This window comes from Chelmon rostratus, chromosome 22, assembly GCF_017976325.1.
Source record: "Chelmon rostratus isolate fCheRos1 chromosome 22, fCheRos1.pri, whole genome shotgun sequence".
In the NCBI taxonomy this organism is placed as follows: domain Eukaryota; kingdom Metazoa; phylum Chordata; class Actinopteri; order Chaetodontiformes; family Chaetodontidae; genus Chelmon; species Chelmon rostratus.
The window spans coordinates 3,302,491-3,325,003 of NC_055679.1; the positions used below are offsets into that span (position 1 = coordinate 3,302,491).

Consider the following 22,513-nt stretch of genomic DNA (forward strand, 5'->3'; position numbering starts at 1 on the left):
TGCAGTGTGGAAAAAATGGGCTAGCTACGCTAACATTAAAACCGCTCAAGGTAAACTTAGAGCGCAGCGAGCGGAACGTTTGGGTTCAAATCGTCAACTCAACCTTCTGTTTCCACGCCATCCTTGCCTCCGAGAAATGCCTGCAAAATTCAATTTGTTATTGGTTCAGCTTGTGAGACGTGGAAATATTTGAATTCTTACGTCCCTGCTCCTCCTGTTTCCCTTTGTCCTCCCTCTCTCCTCTACTTTCCCAGATGATCCAATAGCTTGTCTGTTGCTGACCAAACCCCTCGTCACTTATTAACTCTGTCCAGTCATAAGACCTTTACCGCTAACGTGGCTGCTGTCACATCATGCCCTGATTATATGTTTCTCAATGCTTCATTCACATTGTCCCCTGCCCCCATTACATTTGTTAGTTTTGTCATGCAATGACTTTTAATGATTGACTTCTTTGGGGACTACTGGGTCAGACTAGTTTGGTCAAGGGCACAGCAACATGGAAAGGTAGAACTGATTAGAAAGTCTTAAAAGTATAGATTCTCACACACAAACACACATGCAAGCTTAAATCATACTCCATACTCCATCACATGACAGTATAGTTCTTTATTTTACAGAGTGAAGGACATTATCAAACAGTAACGTTTAAACTACAGTTAAGACTTCCTTTCCTACCATAAGGTCATGTTTAAGGAACAGTGGAAAAGATGAGATAAATAGTCTTTGGTGACAAACATATTAACATACAAAGATAACTTAAATACATAACTTTCTTTAAATAGTTTGACTATATATATATATATGTGAGTGTGTGTATTCACAGGTGCACACGACGCTCAGTCATCCTGACGCCACATGGAGTGCACTGACATCTTTAAACACATTTAAAGCAACATTTACAAGAGAAACCTCATCTGTCACAAGTTCATAATCATGAGCGAAGTTCAAGAAACTTTCGCCCCACGTGTTTCCATTAAAGTGCTTTCCTGTGACCCTAAAGGACATCGAGATCGTGTGACTTTCGAATGGAAAACCAGCAAAAACGAGCCTACTGAGATCTACCTGCATCTGCTGCGTCTTCCGAAACTAATAGTTTACATTTCATACGCTATTTCTGCGTTAATTCCTCTTCGCAACAGAAAGCCACAAAAAAAAAAGCTCTGGATGTTTCTACGGGGAGGTATTAGCGGTTTGCTCGCACAACTCGCCGTGACGCAACGCCTGACGTCACAAAAACACACTGCGCGGAAAAAAAAGAGTGGGAGCACAATGGTCCAAAGCGCGGATCAAACACGGGAGATAAGCGTCCTGATAGGCTGCGTGCAGCAGCTAGAACATGCATGCACATGGCGCGTGCGAAACAGCACATTTTTAAAAAGCAGAGAGATCCACCAGGGTTTCAGAGCGTTTGAAAAGCCTTTTAATGATCCGTCACGAGACATTGATTAGCCACATTACAGCAGGGAGAATGGCATGTTTCACCTCAGCAAGCCTTTGAACAGATTAGATTTAAGACTAAAGAATCACTGATTATTACCCTGTGACCTCCAGGCCCGCATGATTACAGACAGAAGAGAAAAGAGAGCCACGGTGGGCCTGAGAGGCTAAATCTAAAAACAAACTGTCGATAAGGAAGAAGAGGATGATGAAGAAGACAGGAAGTAAAATCAGAAGACACACAAAAAGAATACATTATTATATGATGTAGATCACATGCTGTAAAGTCATTTGATTTGTCAAGTATTGCCAGGTATTTGGTGAGTTTACACTAATGCTCTTAGGAAAACCAAACTTTCATGTCTGTGAACTTACATGCAAAAAAGCAAAGGCTGAAACACTTCTGTGATATAAGAATTCTTAATCTAAATGACTGTGCACATAAATCAGAATGTGGGTCACACTCTGGCCTTGATTACTACTACGAAACACTCAGCCTCTCTCTGCAGGTTAAGGTCAGGCTTTCGTGTAGCAAAGTCCTGGAACAGACGTTTAGAAGTAAGTAAATAATGCGCGATATAATTGTGCTCCTGGTCAAAAGTGTGGGTTTTATAGATATGGTAGCATTTTTTTGAGTGTAAGTTCCAGACCTCTGAAAGTTCAGCACGCTCGATGAGTGGAACCTGACCTCGGTTTTTCTCGGTCCGTCGTCCGCCCACCGTTTCAGAGACGGACTTATATAGAGGAGAGGAAACGTCGGGGCATGTACTTTTGATTTCCTGCTAAGCTATTTTGCGTACATATTTGAAGCTGGGCACTCTTGCACCTAACATTTTGGTCACTGTGGTCTCTCATTAGAAACCCGCAATGTAACAGTAGAGCTTTTAGCCGTCATCTCAGGACTAACTTCGACCCATTTAACATACTACATGTGAACAACAAAGGCGCCTGTTGCTGACAACAGAACTGTGTGTATGCTACAATGCGTTGTCAAGTATTCCCTATAGAAAATATAAGAATATAAGGAACAGCTGACCTTCATTTAGCGTCAATGTTATCCACTGTATCTCAAGGCAATAGTGTTTTATCAGAAGATTGGATTTATTACTGGTGGTTTTGCCAACTTTTAGAGCCTCATTATGACCTCCAATAGGGTGGAGTATGGGTGGGGGTGCTTTCAGTGCTTTTAAATCACAGAAGATTGTGCCTGAAAACATCTCCTGGGCTAAGAAAAAAAATCAACAGCAACATTTCTGCCTAGAATAAGAAAATCCAAATTATGCTGCAAAATAAAGAGTAAAATTGTTGTTTTTTGCATTGTTGCAAACTTCATTGCTCTTAATTTATTAGTGTTGTATGTGCAGACTGTGGGAGGCTTAGGGCCCCCCCTCCCCTGCTGTGGTGGCACATATGACTGAAGCGATTAGGTCAGGTTTATTAAACTGCTGTCAACCCAAAGTCCTGACTTGCAAGGGGAACTTATGAATCACGTGAAAGGGCTAATATTTCAGACTTGGCCTCCCGCGGGGAAAATGCCAGCAGTGGTGCGACGGAGCCCTGATCCGTGGCTCCAAGGTTCACTTCACCACCTACTGTCTTGGCCGCTACAACGCGGCATCGAAACTGATCCTTTGGAAAGTCAGTTTCTGTGCAGCTTCTTCTGGACGCTGACCCTCTTCTTTTTCATTTTCAGAGTGGAGGTTGTGTGGCTAAGTCCTGACTCAGAATGCTCTTAAACTCGGGTGTAACCCAAGTGCTGTGGCTGGTTTCAAGTGTAAACTGCGGTCCTGAAATACAAAGTCCTGCTGAGTGACGAACTCCCAGCGATACTCCAGGGATGTCAGTGCTCAGGCTGAAATATGTATGCAGTTGGGATACGACCTGGGAGTTCCAAAGCTGACTAAAGGGGGGGCACAAAAAAAGAGGTAAAAGGGTTCATTGGGTCATTTACAAGGTCTTTGGGAATACATCGGTTTTGACAGTCCTCTGGCTCTGAGTGCAGGTTGAAATCCACATTAGGGGCTTAAGTGTTTGATCAATGAGCCGCGGGATAACCGCCACTGGGGGGGGTCAGCTGGCAGACAGGACCGGGCCACTAAATGGTGTTGAGTACAAGCCTTCATTCTTACATTAACAGGATTAAGATGTCAAACTGAGGCCTCTTTTGCCTTCTTTTGAGCATTTTGGGGGGGAGGGTCCAAAAAGACTTTGACGAAACTTGAACGTCCTCTTCAAAAGGCAAATGTTCTCAGGATGGTGGGAGAACTCAGATTTGGGTTTCGAAGATGATTCAGTTAGTCAAAATCTTGAATCTGAGAGTAGAGATGCACAGCAGTCATTTAAAGGGGGTATAATTGCCATTTTGAGACATTAACTAATGGACTACATCAAGTCTAATGCAAAGGCTACCAGTAACACATTGAGATAAATAAATGAATATATATATAGACTTGCTGTTGGCTTTTGGAGGTTTCAACTAACTCATCCATAACTATGGGGGCTCCTGGGGTTGATGGGGGATGAGTCTTCTCTGCCACTCTGACCAATGAGCTGATAGAGCCGGTGGCTGAGGTTCTGCACTTGGCACGTTCCCAGGACGCAACCCACTCTCATCAGCTGGGCGTGGTGGGGGTAGTGGTGACCACCTCGCGATCCCGAATGGGCGTGGCGACGAGATCTCAGCACCCTCCTCTGGATCTGTGCAGACTCAGTGGGTCGCTCCCACGGCAGGCTTCGCAAGGCCGGTCTCACTCCCGAAGCTGGTCGGTGTCTCAGGAAACCAGGCAGCCATTTTGGGGACCGGCCGGGGGCCGAGGAGCGGACGGCAATGTGAGTCTGGCTTCCTGACATCGAGTCTTCGTCCTTTCCCTGGTCAGAACGCATATTGAACAGGTCCAACCTGAGGAGAAAAGAGAAATCAGGTGAAAAATCGTCCTGGAGGCAAAGCACATCAGAAATGCTTGTGTCACCACTGAAATTAGATGATCAGGTGCAGTATTTAATGAGAAGAGAAAAAATGGAGGAGAATGCTGGTGTGGGCAAACGAGGAAGCACAAATTCAAAATACGACCATAACAAGACTAAGAGTCTGCAGCCATGTAAGCTGCTGTGTGCTTGCTAAATGCTAACGTCAACATGCTAACATGCTAATAATGACCATTTTAACATTCTGATGATTAGCAAGCAATGTTTACCATGTTCACCATCTTCATGTTGCATGTTAGCATGCTAATGTGCTAACAAGCGCTGAACATGAGTTGAGGGAATGCATTAGTTTTGCACTTATTGTTCATAGATCAAAGTTTTAGACAAACAAAAGTATTGACCTGATGAAAAGTTAAAAGATTTGTTGTTATTACAATTCATCCAAGTAGTTGTCACTTTGCTTGAAAACAAAAATGTCTCCCTCATGGTCTGAACTAAATTTGCTGGTAATCCATCCAGTTCAGTCTTGACCAAAGTGGTGGACTGACTGACTAATATTGCCATTCCTGGCCAGCAGAGCTAAGAAAACAGCTGAAATACACAGAAACCTCTGTGTCTAAAGTGCTGCTGCACCCATGAATTGAAGGAAGGATAGAAAAGGTTTTTCAATATAAAACGACCTTTAGTCATGCATGCACCTGCCAGCAAAGTTACTATGACAACTAATGTTGCAAGTACACAGGTGATTCTGCAGAAATCCGATTAGCCCCACAAAGCAGCTTTCATAAACAAATCATTCTTGCCTGCTGTCTGAACACAGCGTGGCGTTCTGCACCGTCACATATCCATGTGGACAGCGTGCTCATCTCTTAATGCACTGCATCAAAGTTAATGGCTTTTCACATGTTGCCTAAACCAACATGTGCTCTGAGTCAGCCTCGCTCATTGCATCATGCAAGCAAAACCTGAACCTCGCTGCATTTTAATGCCCAGCTGGGTTTCAGTGCTAGAGACGGGAGATTGAGCCTGGCCAGCCATGTCTCAATGGTGGCTGCAGAGGACGACATTAAAGTCTCTTTTAGAGTTTTAGTGAGATTACTGGTAGTCAAATGATTATATCTGCTATATATACTTAATGCATTAAGTGAAACTGAATACCCGTGCCCAATAGACACACATTTTCACTCTTTAAAGGGTCAGTTCATTCAAACTACAAAACCCCTGTTATCTAGTTTTGCAAATAGTTTTGGTTTTATGCACGCAGGTTGTGAGATATCAGCTTTTGAAACTTTTGAAGCTTTTGCAACCACCCGAATACAATGGAGCTGAATGGAATTTCAACTGTGTTGCTCAAAGCGCTGAAAAATGACATTTGAAAAACTCGGCAGCAATGTGTCTTGACCAAAAACAGTTTTCATAGGAACCATTTTTTCAGTAGAAAGTAGTTCCAGTAAAATCTGTTGATAGTGAGATATGAGAGTTGTCCAGAAGAGCTAGGAAAGTGTTTCTGGAAATATAAGATAATGAATTGCTCAAGTGCCACTGTTAGTTGCTTGAGTCTTAAGACCTGGCCAAGGAAAGCACATGTACAAAAAACAGGTTCCTGAGAACAGCACATGAGACTAAATGGCCTGTTAAGACGGACAGGCTCTGCGGTGCGGTGGGCCAGCGGGTACAGGCCGTTCAGCAAACACAGCCCTGACAAACTGGCCATCTGTTCATTGTTTGACAAAGACAGTCACTTCTCACAACTTGACCCCGCAGCTCCTCACTGAACTGTCACCGCTGTGTTTGTGCAGCACAGCGTGACTCGAGTCCCTGAGCGTTAACCCATCACCGCCGCTGAAGGACGTACTGACGCAAATAGGACAGTGCTTTTGCACCTGGCAGCCGGAGATAAAGGATGAAAATGCAGTGGTTTAAATCTAGCACCGGGGCAAATGTATCATTGCTATTTGCATTCCATTTGCTTTTCTTAAGGAAAGAAAATCTTCCACCGCACTATTTTCCCATGTTCTGAGAGGCAGAAGCCACGGTTGATCTAATTATAACAAGTGTGTTGCACTTGTGAAACGCTGACTTGTGTTGTGTCGCCATGAACGCTCACTCACTGCGAGAGCTTGTTCATCGCAGCGACTTCCCTTGCAGTTCGTGCTACGTCGGTTATGGCACTCCTCGGTGAAACGTGAAGCTCTCGGTTTATTCAGCCAGTTCAGCCGCTGGCTCACAGCTGACAGGTCTGCTGGCTTGGGAGAGACCTGCTGTCCAGCAGTGGCAGTGGCTGAATAAATAGTTGTGTAATGCCAGGCCACAGACGGTGGTGAGCACTATTTCCAGGACAGGCTTGGTGTGCCATGGTGCCACATCACCAAGTTACACCCACCTGGTCTGCAGAGTGAAAGTGGCATTTGACTGCACAGGAAGGCTATTCACGTGGGTAAGAGTGAAACAAACCAAGTGCTTTATACCCAGGCCACTACCAGGCCTCAGTGTTTAAAGTAACCTTCGGATCCCTCAACTGGTAATAAAAGTTGTCTCTTTAACCCTTTAAAGGACCAGTATGTAGGATTTAGTGGCATCTGGCAGTCAGGTTGCAGATTGCAACCAAATGACTTCACCTCGCCTCACCCTCCCTTTCATAACCTGTAGGAGTTTCTACGGTGGCCACAAAAACATGTGAAAGCCGCTCTTCAGAGCCAGTGTTTGGTTTCTCAGTTCTGGGCTACCGCGGAAACAGCAACATGGAGAACGATTCTCCAAGCATCACACAGGACTGGACTTAATCTCCAATTTGCCGGTAAGCAAATGGCTATTAAGGACACCTGTACTGACTGGCAGATGGCCACAAGGACCCCGTGACCGTGCTACGAAAGCAATTACAAAGACGAATGCTGGCGTAGAGCACAGTTAAAGGAGGCAGATCGTGTTTGCTCTTCATGTAAGGTTAAATGTGTTTGTGTTTCTTAAGTGTTTGGTCTCCAGAGGTCTCGTTCGGTTTCTGAGATTTGCAATGCAATGGGTTTCTTGATATCTTTCAGTTCAATTCAAAGTTCAGAAATACTTTTTAAGTAGTTTTCCGCAGCCAAGTTGAAACGTATTGTTCGATGTCAATAGCTATGTGAAGTATGTATAACGGAGGGAAAAGCTAAGGCCAAGCCCTGAGTCAGCCTGCCCAGAAGCAGCTCCAGTTACATCCTTCTCAAGAAGACTTTCAGCCACTGTGCTTTTTCTTCCAGAAGTTAAAAGACTTTTGCAGCAGAGAACACTTTCACTCTGTCACATTTCATCTCACAAGACAGGCTAATTTGGCTACAAAGAGCCTAATCCCGCAACTCGCAAGTAATGGAGTTCTCCATGATTGGCGGGCGATCAAAGATATCCAAGCTGCTTTGTCTTTAATTGTTCAGTCTGCTGGGGGTTTTTTTTTCGACACCTTACATGGCCTTAGCTTAAGGGCTTTCTTTTGACTGAAGATGATTTCTAAGGATTTTACAGTTCGGTAAAAGGCCAAGCTGATCCCTTTGTGCTGCCTGTTGGGTTTTTCTTTTGTATTAGCATTGCTGCCTTTATGGTGAGGAATATAAACAGGAGTCTCCCGATGTTGATGGCAAGCTTCAGCTGCAATGCCCTCCCTGCAGAGGGACACAGTCCCCCAGGTCCCAATGTTAGAAAGTTACAGGGAGGGTTCTGAGGTCATTTAACCATGTGACAAGTAGTTCTGATGAAGCATACTGGTGTAAGCACTCCCTCGCCCTAACCCCAGTACCATGCTGCAGATATGATTACCAGAGAGGCTGAAGCTTACCAAGGCCAGCCTTAATCAGCAGCAAATATGGCACATTGAGTTGTAATCTCCCACTAGGTAACAGTGGGGAGATTGTTGTTAGCGAGAAGCAGGACATAAATAAAGAAAAGGTGATTTACTGGATGTTGCATGAAACACTGGCCCTACTTGTTTGGGAGCAGTTCTGCTTTCATAACCTCCTCAATGGGTTGCGATTGACTTTATGTGGACAAAAGTGCAGCACACTCGGCCCAGGAAACGACACTGATGGCAGGGCGGCAAGCTAAAAGCTACACGTGCGCTCGGACACCGCATTAGAGCAGCGCGAGTAGACAAAACACTCGCAATCACAGCATCAACGGCAGCAGGATACCTCTGCCCTTGGAGGCCGCCTTTGTTTCCCTTAAGCCTTTTGATCCACACTCCCACTATAAGCTACTCCTCTTATATGTACAGTATGCATGCACGTTCATGCCTCCACAACGGTGTGGCTTTCTGAGCCGAGTGGAAACTGCTCTTTAAGGATGTGGAGGGTGGAATTTAGGTCTTAGCCATTAATCCACGGTGGAATTCTCTGCCTGCTTGGCCACAGCTCCACCCTCCTCAACTTCAGCCTGAGTTTGGTCAGATTGACCCCCGTGGGGAAATACGACTGTTTATGCCGGTCATATATATGTCTGAGCAGTCCAAGCCAAAATTCCTGTTTACAACATGCAACCAATTACAGGAGACACACGGCATGAGAAGACGCCTCTCTTGAGAGGATTTACAGCAGAGGCAATCCTGGTTTCAATCATTCCGGAGGCATAAAAATGATTTCCTAAGATGTATATTTCAGATGTATACAAGATAAAGAGAGGCTAACATTCTTGTTGTTCCGTGAAAAGGTGTAAAGAATATAGAATATAGATCCAAATCAAGAGGACGGACCCGAAGAACTGCATGTGCAGCGGCCCGACAAACATCAACAAGGCAGGAAGCCACCCTGCGTGAGTTGAATTCACCATGTTTCTCAGGTAAATATTATGGTAGGAGTATCTACGCTGGACGCCTGAGCCCCACGCTGTTCAAATCCACGCTTGGAGTGGGTTAATGATTTAACAAATCATTCGGGGGAAAACGCGATTTTGGCCTTGAGCAAGTTTGAACAAACTTGCACCCGCAACATATCCACACAGGCTGATGTGTCACGTCATTGTACCCTGGTCCGGATGGAGCGGAGGCAGATTCGGTCGATGTAACAAAAGCTCGACCACACGTCCTCCGTCTCAAAGCAACGAGCCACTTCCCACTTCTGGAATCTGTGTTGTAAAGCGGCTTTGCTGCTAAAGCAATATTTAACTTATTGTTTGGCTGCGGCTCCCGGTCATTATCCCTTACAAACAAAAACCACAAGACGTTATGTAAAACGACAATGAAGGGTATGCGTGTGATCCCGGGAACATGCAATTTCTCCTTGTTTGGAAAGAGCCAGTCAGTCGGTCAGACATTGTTAAAGCATCGGTGGGGGATTCTGCTGCGTCCTTATCAGGACACATAGGGACAAGACGGACACAAACACCGAACGGGGAAGGAATGAAAGACATCTGAGCTCCGATACGCTCAGCGTCCGACGGGAGAGAAAAATGTAGAGTGGTCATGTCTGTTATTATCATGCTGACAGAATCTGATGGTTACAGAACAGGATGTGCTCTGTTGAGTTAAGAGAAGAGGGAGAATTTACTGTCCCAACAAAAGACAGACAAGGCGTTTATGAGAGATGTGCAAATGGAGAAATGTGGAGGCTTGTGTGGCAGGAGAAGCAGTGGGGGGAGGGAAATCATTTGTACAGCTAAACCCTAGAAGTCTGATTTAAAGGAGGCCCTAGAGCACACTGGTATATGCGGTGGGAAGCCAGTGAGGGGTCGTGATCTTGTTGCTGCTGTAGTGGCTTCTGCTCTTTGGTCAGGGTTAGCTGAGGTTATACCCCCCCTGGTGAGGCTGTCCTGGGTCCACGTGTAAGTGAGTCAATGTGTGCATACCCTCGCAAAAGTCAACAGTGCGAACGTAGCAGTGAACAGGGATGTGCCAATCTGAAGCGGGTAAAACATGTGTTTTAAAAGAAACCATCAAATTACCCTGCTCTGATGAAGATAAGCATGTCAAGGTCAAATGTAGATGACTAATGGCAAACGAAATACATCACACACAGCATTAAAGCAATATGAATGATGATCTGCAACTAACGTTAGAACGGGGACGTAACTGAATGTTCTGGTGAGACATGGGGCAGTCTAATTATACAACTAGTATGCTTTTTACTGATAATTCCCGCTTAACTGCCGCATCAGCATCTCCAGGCCGGGAGACAGAAACCACGGCGATGACCCATCCTGTCGATGAGGGATGGGAATCATGGGGGATTACGGCGCTGGACAGGTGTAGCGAAGGAGCAACACAAACAGAGAGCGGATACAGGAGCCTCGCTTCCCTTTTTCCCGCTTGGGTTTCAGCAGCAGGTGTTTGCCAGTCGAACACACACACACACACACACACACACACACACACACACACACACACACACACACACAGACACAGGGGATGGCCACCTGGAGGAAATTTCCACTCCAAGATCTTCTTACACTGTTGTATTATCAGGGTGTTATCAGTATTATATGTTAAGTGCTTTCATTGAAGGCCATTTTTTTATTGCTGCATACGATCCGACCATCACCAGAAAAAAAAAACGTGGGATGTCAGGTGACCTGAGACAAAAACCAACACCATGTCCCTTGGACCCATTTCACAAAAGCATTTCTGGGATTCCCACTGTCCTCTCATATGCTCATGCATGGCTCGCAAGTATGATGTTTCTTTTGATTCATCAAACATGGCAAAATTTGCGCCAGAGGAAATGACCACTTGTTACAAGTCCCAGCTTGGACGTTGCAGATTTGGTGAAACGGGTTTGAATCCAGCCTGGGACCTTTGCCGCACATCCCTCAAATCTCTTCCCACATTCTAGTCGGCTTTGCTCACTCACAACCTGACTGAGTCAAAGTGGAACTCAGGTCCATTTTTAAGTCCTTACATGTCACTTATAACTCTTATAAGTTGTGAACACTTCAGAAATGTACTGAATAACCATCCATTACCTGTCTGTGGCTGATTTTTAATTGCTGATTTGAACGGTTGTGTTTGACGATTACTTTTACTGATTTCATTTTATATTTTCCGTTGTTTAATCTTGGAGAACCTCTGAGAATCTAAATAACGGTTAAGCAAAAGAATAAATGAATGAACTTAAGGGTGATGCATACACAAGGTGGATTGTAAAGAAGGGTCACAGTAGGCCAGCAGGGGCCCCACCGTCCAGGGCCCCACATCCCAACGTCGAGTGTCCCTCCCCTCCCAGTGCTGATATCACGCCAGCAGCTGTGGATCCAAAATCCACCAGAAGAGGGCATTCACACACCAACTCATCCACATTCCTCACTTCTCCTCAAGAGTGCAACTCCTCACACATATTGCATCGCTGGCGGACCTCCCTCACTCATCAGAATGTGTAGGCTGCCGTATGCGTGTCGGGCTGTTAGTAATCAAACTGGTTGTCGTGCTGTTGCCTAACATTTTTTACGCAGGGCTTTGTGATTAAAAGCTCTGCCACTTAAGGGCTGGAAAAGTACAGGTGCCACTCAGTGCCTGACAAGATCCTTTACAATAGTCCTCGCTGGTATTTCTGGCCAGACTATTCATGGGGACAAACTGGTTTCCCTACCTCGGAAATAACAGTTTTCCGTCCGGAATCACAGGGAGATTAAACCAAACAAAGCAGATCGAGATGTGGAGGAAGGAGAAGCAGAAATGTGAGGATCATCATGTTTGATGTTTTGCAGAACACAGATTAAATAGTGCTGATGAACAGGTTTGGCATATTGACTGGCACAGACAAATATTTACTGTACATCTGCTGCAAAAGGTAAGAAAACTTACACACTTCCATTCCCATTTCCCCCACTGTAGGAAATAAAACTGAAACAACATGCAGCTGTTGCAAACACTATTCAGCTACGTGATTCAAATAATATTAGAAATCAAATGGGTTTTGCTCTTTTTTTATGGGTTCAATCCCTGTGACACTGTTACTTGTCCCACAGCCGACGTGCCCTGCGGCAGGGCTTCTCTCAGGGACAGATAAAGTCTGCGCCTTTGACCTTGCAGTACACGTTCGACCTATCCACTATCTGGCCGACACAACACGCCACTTTCACTTGACACACGCTGACCCTGGTGTGATTTATCACACGGGGCTGAAGCCTTTCAGCTGCCGAATGAGCACACTCAACGTATCAACCTCAGACAATAAGTTAGGAGGAAAGTGGAAAATTTTAAGAATGCCATTTAAACATTTGTTGACACATCGGTTGTAAAGTCTGCATGCTTGAACAATACCAAAGTCCACTGGAAAAGTACAACATTTTGGAGAAATGAGTCAACTTGAAGCTATGATCTATTACTTTACAACAACAAAAGCTTTGTAGCTACCTGATGTACTAACATAGTAAAGGCTACTGACATAAAAGGTGTTCAACACATCTAATAGCTACTTAATAACGCTTTTATATCACATTTACATTAAATAGTAAACCAAGCAGGTCAAAGTGACCATTAAGAGGCAGTTTATTGTTACCAGGTGGCGCAGTGACATTTAAATGAGCAGTAATGCGGCTCCAGGTGCGTTTATCTTGTATGTTTCTGAATCCTGTTCAGCCAATCAGAGGCGAGGAGCGGGTCTTTATGCCTCATGAAGGAGTAGCCCGGCAAGCCGTGAGTCTTACCTGTTCCCGTCGGGACGCTCCTGCGCCGGCAGAGCCAGCAGCTGCTGGAGGGAAACCAGGCTGATGCAATACACAGTAAGCGGGAGAAGGGACCGCATCTCCGGGCCAACTGTCACTTCACACCCTCTCTGGGAAGGAGGGGGCGACCACACGGACCGGGCGACGTTCAGAGCCCAAAGAGCTGGGCGGTGGGGGGATTGAATAGGGAAAAAATAATAATAATAAGGAGGGGGGGTAAAAAAAGGGAAAAGAAAAATGCTCCCAAAAGATTGATGCTGGGTTGAGATATCCAAAGTTGGCAGTGGAGAGCGCTGATGGAAGCTTTGGAGAAAGCAAAAGTAATAAAACGATCAATTAAGCATGAACTTTCACTCACACCCTTCACTCAATGAGAAACTTCTCCAACCATACTGTCTATCTGCACTAAAAATACTAGATCCCCCGCTGGACTGTTCATCCAAAGCCCTGCTCCACAGCACCCACCCAACGTATGCAACTGGTGCACATGAAGCCTTTACATTCTTCTGAAAAATGTGCAAAAATGCAAACCTCCCTCCACTATGCAGACACCTTTACAAGCTGCCCCACTGGAAGTTAAACCCACTCCCAGCATGAATAAAGAGAGGTCTCACCTTTCTGGGTGTTCACAGCTCAGACTCTGACAAAGTTTTTTTTTTCTTCCCCCAATGAATCCAAACGTGTTGGTCAAGATCAAGTTTTCCAGTGTGAAGCTGAGCGCCTGCTGACATGTGGGTTTAAATACTGAGTGGGCGGAGTTCACGGACTCGGAGTGCCCGTGGGCAATTTCGGAGGCGAAGGTGCTGAAACATCATTACCTCCCGTGCTCGGAAACAATCGCGCCGATGTTGCTGGCAAACATAAAGCCTGGAAATAGCTCGCAGCAAGCGTTTATGGCAAGAAATGACTGTTCCTTTGACACATTTGGGAAATATTCTATTAATAAAGTATTCCAGAGGAAAGCTGCAAGTTCCATGATGCTGCTGAAGCTGCTGATATAGACCAAAGTATGTCAAGTTTATATATATATATATATATATATATATATATATATATATATATATATATATATATATATATATATATATATATATATATATATATATATAATGAGCACTGGGCAGCAAGTCTCAGGAGTATTAAAGAAACAAGTCAAGTGGTGTGAATCCACCATGAAGCAGCACAGAGTTATAGGTCCCATTTGGAACAGCCTAATGCATGAAGGGCTGCTTTAAAGTTCACTTTAAAAAAGTAGTAATTTCCAGCATAATTTATTTTTACTCTATCATAATCAGCCATTTACTGAAATTTTCATGAATTTCTCTTGCAGTTTGTCTTTCTGACCAAACCCTCCTCTTATCTCTTATCAATGCTGGCAGCCAAGTGTGTAGGACTGATAAGAAATCCAGGAATCCTCACAGAATCCCCAGAACGTGCCGGCAAGTCACACCTCTGCTCAGATCATGAGGCGTCATTGGTAAATCACCTGGGCTGAACTTCCTTTGTCGCTGCACCACCTACCGAGAAGCTGGCGGGAAGCACAGTATTGTTTAGTAGTATTGGTTTAGTGTTATTTATATGCTTGATCAGGGAGCTGTATATCATGCAGAAATGGCCTTAAAAGTTGCTACCAAGCCATGACTCATCACCATCACTGAATTGTGTTTGAAGATCTGCTCCAACAGATATGAGGCAGATATGTCACAGGTCTAAACATGCATCTTACAACTCTGTTCAATGACTCAGATGGATCCTGTGCAGCTCATTTCATCTCATTACTGAGGATTTTTGTGTTTTGTCCAAGGTCCCTCCTTCCTTTTGAAGTCAGTTCGCTGATGTAGCGACACACTGGTAATACATACATCTGATGCAGTTACACAACGCTCACTTCCAGGAAGCGCCTCGAGTGGGTTTTCAACTGTTGAGTGGACGCCTTTCTTCATAAGCGGAGAGACGCTGCACATCCACACAGGCAGGACGAGCGAAACCAGACTCCTGGAGGAATGCAATAATACGCTGTTTGTTATTTGTCCTTTTGCTGATGCAGCAATCATCTCATGCGTCCAAACAAACATCAGGAACATGTAATACATGTAAAGGCATGATTTTCAACTTAGAATAGGCAGATGCAGCCCCAGTTTGTGCCTCTTATGTACACATTATTATTACAGTCACAGAGCCAGGCATCCAATTTTCAAAAAATAAATAAAAACCCAGAAGGTCATTAAAATCACTTAGTGTTGTTCTGGATGGACTCCAAGAATTCTCCAAAACACATGTGGATGAAAAGATATTCTGTAGTAAGATTTTTTAACCTATTTCCCAAGTTTCTACATAGTAAGAGATGACATACTGTATGTCCCTGCTCTTTATGTGACATGTGTCACTTTGTTAGGACGAGTACGTAGGACGAGTGTTATTTTCAGGTATGCTGGTGGAAGTTGATTCCAATATGTCACATTCATATTCAAACCAATGGATTTGTATTTTGTGTTTTATAAAAAAGAGCCGGGACACAGCGTCAAACACCGCTAAAGGAGCTATTGCCTATGTATTATTTAGCTTTTTTTCTTCTTCCCATGTATGAATCAGGGAAATCTTAGCTGCATCATGTCACACTGACATATTTCCAGGAGCCACAGAAGGAGTTTGAAATCAGAAAACACTTCAGTGATCTCAACTGTCAACCTGAATGTCATCTTTTGTCCTGAAACTTTGCATTCACAGTCAAAGCAAAGGCACAGAGCCCAGTCTTCAAGTGGACAGAGCAAAAGACGTCGCTTAACTCCTGGAAATCGTTAACATCACAAATCCGTCATTTGGTAACAGTGAGGAAATTCTACTAGTACCATGAGCTCCTAACAGTTCTGTGCATGCTGTATGATTATGGCCAGCTCGGGATTTTAGCCTTGTTGTGCTACGTGATCCCTGCCTCGCGTGTAATGTGAATCGTCACTTGAGTGATATTCCCTCGGACAGTTTCGTCAGTGATAGCTGCCAACTTCTCGCCCCTGCCGCTATCGTCTTACAGCCGGGCTCTGCTCAGGCCTTTCTTTGATCGCCTCATGGGCTTTCTCAGTAGTTATAATACCGTCAGAGTTAGTGCCACAGCATGACCTGCCAATGACTCGCTAATCCAGGTTTGGTTGTAATCAAAAAAATCCTTCCAGCCTTTGGTTTGGCTTCACTTTCACAAGCCGATTTGGGTTATGCTATCAAGTCATCGCTTTCACTTTTTGTATTGGTGAAAATCAAACCTTGTGATGTACACAGCAGTGTTGTGGTTCTGCTGTTGGACTTCCTTCCTGGGGTTAGGCCTTGAGTTAAGTTTGATTCACTCATATTGAATATTGCGTGTTGACCTTAAACCACAGTGGCACTTATCGATTTTGGCTGTGATGACACAGTCTTTCATGAAACATTTCCCAACACAGGCAGCTGATAGTCACTCATTCATCAGACAGACTTGGCTGTGGAAGCAGGTCACTTCTTCACTGATTCTGACCCGTTTATGTAAGAGTTCTCTGGCGTGTGACAGCTGCCAGTGAATCAGTACCCGCTGGGCCCTGAACACAGGCTTCCCGTCGGGTTTGATCTCTCAATCGTGCACTGGTTTTACTTTTGTTGTAGGCGGCAATTAGCAAACATGGGTCCGTGCGCTGAGGGGCCGGCAAACGCGGCGCAGGATGCTTTTAGAGGAGCCTCCGTCTCTGCCTTTGAAACCCGTCCAAAAAGGAAAGGTTTGGGGGACGTAGTCAACTGATCAAAGAGCAGGGGGGACCTTTGCTTGATTGTGTGGTGTTTTTGTTGTTGTTAATGTGAATCTTTGAATGAGTGAAACAGGGACACAGTGTGCTGTAAAGGTTGCATAAACAGCACAAATAAGCAGGGAAAACACAGGCCATAGTGAGGCAAACTCTCACATGCATTCAAGTTCACTTTAAGGCAGAAAGCATGTGGCTCGTTGCTGTCGATCAAATATCTGCTCCAGCCGTCTTAGTCAGCATCTCGCCTAATGGAGCAGCAGACTGTAGAAAACATGGACGTAGTCTCCATGACATCACCCACAGGTTTCTGAAGAGCCATAGTGAAGCTTAGTGACAGTGGCTCCGGCCGTCGCCATCTTGGCAGCGTCTGATCTGGGCAAAGAGGTGGAGCTGAGGCGGGCCTAATTAAGTCTGGTTCCTGAAACATGTGCGCCAAGCTCAGTGTGGCCAAGCTAGCGAAGGCCCACAAGCAAGGCTAAAAAGCCGGGCAATATGCTACTCTGCGTTGCTACCTGGCTAGCCCTGTGGTCTTGTTGGTCCTGGTTGGTACTGATCACGATCAGTCAACAGTAATATATTGCAGCATCTAGACTGATGTTTTTTCTAGCACCATGCTGAAATGTGACAAGTTTTGAAATTGCTCACACCTCATTGTAATTTCATGCAGTTCATCACTTTTGAGGGTACAGAGCCAAGTAATTTGTCTGATATTTGCATGAAAAATTCTCCAAAGGCACCAACGCCCCAAACACGGTCAAGAGGTCAAATTCAATGACTCCAACTAGCTGTGGCGACGCCAAGCGGACAGCCAACAGTCAGCCGCAGCTCAAAGCAGCCATGCCCTTCATTATGCATAACTTTAAGCATAAATATAATTTAAATGAATGAGTCTAGAAAAATTCAGTTGTCATGAACAGGGAAATTAGCTTAAGTGATAAACCAAAGTGTGAACGTGTTTATTTCTGCTGTAAAGTTGGGCATTTTAATATGGGCGGTCTATGGGGACTGACTCACTTTTGGAGCCAGCCTCCATTATTCAGCCCCGGAAGTTGAACCAACAAAGCTGCTGCCAGCTCACATGCAAACACTGGCCATGTTTGAAAGAGTAGTCTGGTGTAATTCTATATTCTTCTCATCGTCAACAAATCCATGGAGCCAGCAAAACCAATTGCTCATAGATATATTAATATCCTGAAACACCTGGCACTGTAGTCCATAATAAACATTACTCATACAGGAACTTTACTCAGCGGTGCATTAATCCACATTTGATAGTGAGTACTGTGGGACTGAGTGAAAATAAATGGCAGTGTGTGCTGATGGTAATGAAGGAACATGCCACCCAGTGTACCTCTGTGACTCACTGACGTGTTTTAATAGTTTCTGGGCAATAATGGCGCTCTATGGAACAGGGAAGTAAGATATGGTTTTGGTCTTTCGTGGGACGTGCTGACAGTAAGTGAAATATAGAACATCAGCAGACTTAATATAATCACGCTTTTTGTTGTGGAAGAAGTTGCACAGGAGCTTTAAAGGGCTGATTTGAGTTAGTTACAACAAAAGATTATTTTAAGTAATATTAAGTAAAAAAAAGTTGGTTTCCACCCGTGCAGATAGTTCTGGTTTTACTAACGCAGGTTTGCGATATCAGTCTCTGAGATTAATGCAGAATGGACGTGAATGGAATTTAGTTTAAAAAGATCAGGTGACAGCTTCATTCTTGACCTTAGAAAACAGTAGAATGAAGGAAAGCTGTGTTGGCATGGAAACTTGGAGGAATGAGGATGGAATCTGGTCACATCCTAACAACAGCCAAGTCCATTCACCAAGGTGGGATGCAGTTGAAGGCTCCGGAAAAGGCTGGCAAGTGGCCCTTGAGTTAAAGGAGCTTTTGTTGCTGCTGAATATTCTGAATCAAAACTTTCTTGAAAAAAAAATATTCACCTCAGAGACAGTTATCTGAAAGCCACAACTATCTGCACAGATGGATACAGATACTGTTTTTTACAATTTCAGTGAACCAACCCTTTCATTTTCCTAGTAAACAGCTTGCGCATAAATTTATGCTGTATTTGTGTTTTTGCTATGTTGATGATACAAAACCAATGAATCATCCCAGCAGAGGCCACGTGATCCGAAGAGGCCGAGCTGAAGGACTTCATGTCCAAACACACGACACCTGCGGCTTTGAGGAGGACTTACGGCTCCTTTGAGAGAACGTCTGCTTTCTCCTGATTTCGCGGAAACCAGCGGCTCATGTATCTAAACAGCAGCTTATCCAAAGCGCATGTTTTTCTGTCCTCGCAGCACCTGATCTGGCTGCAAACTGAGCACTTTCTCTGAGGTGGTACAGTGTTACATCTTTTCTTACTCCCCGCTGATCGTCGAAGGCCACATTTTATATCAATCTTTCTTTCATTTTGGCCATTGTGTTCTAACTATTTGTTTATTTAGTCGTGACTCCATAAAATCAGACCACACCTTAGGAGCACACCCTCCACTTCCTCCTCCCACCTTGCACAAATAAGTGACACAGTCAGAGATGATGGACACAACTGTCTAAAGTCACTATACTCTCTGTGTTAATATCTGCGTTGTGCCTGCCGTTGTGGATGTTTTGGACTTAATTTAAGCTCATCTTTTCTGACTGAGTAAGGTTTATTTCCATCAGGAACCAGAGTGTGGTAGTCTAATGATTGCTGCCCCCTAGTGAACGTCATGTTACATCAGCAAAATCCACCATAGAGCAGTTCCTGAACTGTGATGCTTCCCAGGAGGACCAGGCTGAGTTAACCTCCCAAACACATAACAAATATCATTTATCAGCATGTTTGGACAACAAAAACAAACATTTTATCTGATTGTCTTGGATATTGAAATAATTGTTGCGCAAGTCATCATTAAATCCCTATGAAGAATCAATTTGGAGGCATTTTCCCACTGCCGTGCTGTTAGCATCCTCTTGGCCGCTTCAGAAATCGTTGTTTACATTGCCTGTTTGAGATGGTGTACAACCCAGTTTGTTTGAACAGCTTGTTGTCTCTGTCCGAGCCCTCTCAGCCGAGTTTGTTTAGCATGGCTGCTCACCAGTGCGGTGGTGTGTGGGAGGAGACCTCGGAGGAGGGAGCTAACGGGACGGTGCTGTGCCAGGTTTGTGGACAAATGAGGGGTTGGATTTCAGTGTGAGAAAGATGATGGCGAAGGACAGAAGTGGCTGATAACAGTGGAGCTCCGAGGAGTCGCAGCGCCTGATGAGGGAAGCCAAGCTGAGCTTGTTTGGGGAAAAAATCTTTTGAACATGACAGTGTCCCTGTGAACAAAGCCAGGCTGATAAAGTATTACCTCTCCCAGTTTGGTGTGGCAGACCTTGACTGGCCTGCTCAGGACCCTGACCCCAGTCCCATCCAGCATCTTTGGGCTGAAGTGGGACACTTGAACCAGGCCTTATCACCGTGGTTTTGGAGTTCAATTATCACATTTTATTTGTTAAAAGCGCCTTTCAGGACACTCAAGGACACTTTACAACAAAAAGAATATCAAACAATAATACGATAAAACACAATAAAATAAAGAAGTGATAAAATAAATTAGTGTAAAATCAGACTGACCAGTTGACCTTAAGTAGGATAAGCGATTCTAAACAGGTGTTTTGAGTGTGGATTCAATCACAGTATAGAACATAGTGGGATTAGTACTTTGCTTAAGGACACTTCAGCAGCATGGATGCCTGTGGTTATGTCATGAATAGATTAATAAAAGAACATTTTTTTAACTTTATTTTATTATTTATTATAAACTTATTCCACATTTGAAGATTTTGCTGAAAACCTTCAGTATTTTCATTAGGATCGCACCTGATCGCAACACTTTCTGCCAAACTTCACTTTTTAATTTAGCAAAATTTAAACAAAAATGTGATCACTGTTGGTGGGTTTGCTTTTTAACGGTCGATCACACCAGTACTGATCTTAATAAAGCAGATGAGCAGTTAAAAAGACTATTTCTGAAAGATGAAATCAAACTGTCTTCATTCTGCAAATCAAACGCTGAATTTATAAGCAATAAAACACGCCCATGCCCAGTTCAGTACGCTCAAGGGTTTTGTTGCTTCAGTGTTACTTGGTCTGGTGTTGGCTAATGTGGCCAAACTTTGTCTCTCACAAATGCCCCAACTATTATGATAATGATGCACTAAGTTGCAGAGGATGAAGGATTAATCACAGATGACGCTTTAAACTGACAATACAGTGCTTTGTATTTTATGGCAAAAGAGACATAGCAAGTAACTGACTCTGCCATATCTTTCTATCTGTGGTCATCTTCTTTGGGTGTTTTGGGTAAAAACACATTTACAAATCAGGATTTACAGCAGTTTACTGTACACAGTGTTTTGCCACATTACCTTTGTGTATGCAGAAACAGATGAGCTCCAATTACAGCTGTGGGATACATGAGACAGGGAAGTCGGTGTGTTTGTGTACGGTTTATCATTCACCACGAAATACAGTCCAGCTACCTGCATGAGTGTAATTCATGCGCTTACACATACAAGTTGTGTAACTTGATACAATCAGAGTGACAGTATCAAATTGAAACACATGCTCTGACTCAGTGAACATCTGCTTTTCTCAGTGGATCAAACCACTGCCTGCTTAACGAAGCATGTGCTACACTTCACCTGAGCCGAAGGGAAGCCGGCTCTGGGAATAGCCCCATGAAGAGCACCGATGTGCAAGAGGCCTTTAGACCACTTCCTGTCTGCTGGTTAGTCTGCAGGAAGTCACATGCTTGTTGCATCCTGCACAGAGTGGCTTTGCGCTCTGATTGGGCTGCATGTATGAATAACACAGAATCAGTGACGGGACGGGCGCCTCGCCTGCTTATTTCTTCTTCTTTATTCCCAGATATAAGGAGAAGAAACATAAGATCATGACAGGATGCTAAAACAAAAAAGCTGCAACACACAATCATATACATATAGAAGTATACTGTGAGTGTAGCTCAGTCCTTGTGTGGTTATCTTTCTTCTTCCTGTCTCGGCTGCTTTATCGTGCACACTGAAAAGTCATAATAGGCCATCAAACATGTGATTTCTGTTTGGTCAAGATCCTGGATTTCTTTCAAGATTTCTTGAAATTTCTGAACATTTTTGCTATTTTCTAATAAACCATATGAATGAAACAAATCTAGAGCTGAAACAATGAATCAATCAGCCATTTGACAGAAAGTGAATCCTCAAATAGTTTTGATAACCAACTCAACATTTCAGTGATTTTAGTTTAAGCAGAAATGTCAAACATTCTCTGGTTCCTGCACCATGAGATGAGATGCTTGTCTTTGCGATGATGTTGAGCTAAATATGTTTGGGTTTTGGACTGATGGTCACATAAAACAAAGAATTTGAAGATGCCACCTTGGACTCGTAAAAACTGATATGGCGTTTTCACTATATCCTGACATTTTATATACAAAAAAATAAATCATGGAAATAACCAGCAACTTAATCAATAATGGAAATAATTAGTTGCAGCCCTAAACAAATCTGGCACATGTATCGCATGATTTTCTGTCACTAAGTGCATTTCCGCGCAGATCCTGATCCTGTTTTTTTAATGGAAAAGCTCGGCATTAAGAAAAGATTGATACCACTCCGTCATGTCTGTCCATTTTGAAGCTACACACAGCAGCTAGATGGTTTAGTTTAACATCAGTCGGAGACAGGGAGAGACAGCTAGCCTGCCTCTGTCCAAACAAAACAAAAT

At 44.0% G+C, this 22,513-nt stretch overlaps 1 protein-coding gene across 1 annotated transcript; it reads right to left on the reverse strand.

The window, feature by feature from the left end:
- Positions 1-603: 603 nt before the first annotated feature.
- On the reverse strand, positions 604-13,680 carry adm2a (adrenomedullin 2a). Its single transcript, XM_041963947.1, has 3 exons — positions 13,599-13,680; positions 12,967-13,287; positions 604-4,339 (listed from the first exon to the last, which is right to left on the reverse strand). Exons 2-3 carry the CDS (start codon positions 13,062-13,064, stop codon positions 3,922-3,924), a joined length of 516 nt encoding a protein of 171 aa, XP_041819881.1. The 5' UTR covers positions 13,065-13,287; positions 13,599-13,680; the 3' UTR covers positions 604-3,921.
- Between the last annotated feature and the right edge of the window lie 8,833 nt (positions 13,681-22,513).

Bases quoted from the DNA above. Each gene is read 5' to 3' on its own strand.
- adm2a (XM_041963947.1), bottom strand. From the start codon at position 13,064: ATGCGGTCCCTTCTCCCGCTTACTGTGTATTGCATCAGCCTGGTTTCC. The intron at 4,340-12,966 runs GTAAGACTCACG...TTTTCTCCTCAG, and splicing joins GAGCGTCCCGACGGGAACAG to GTTGGACCTGTTCAATATGC.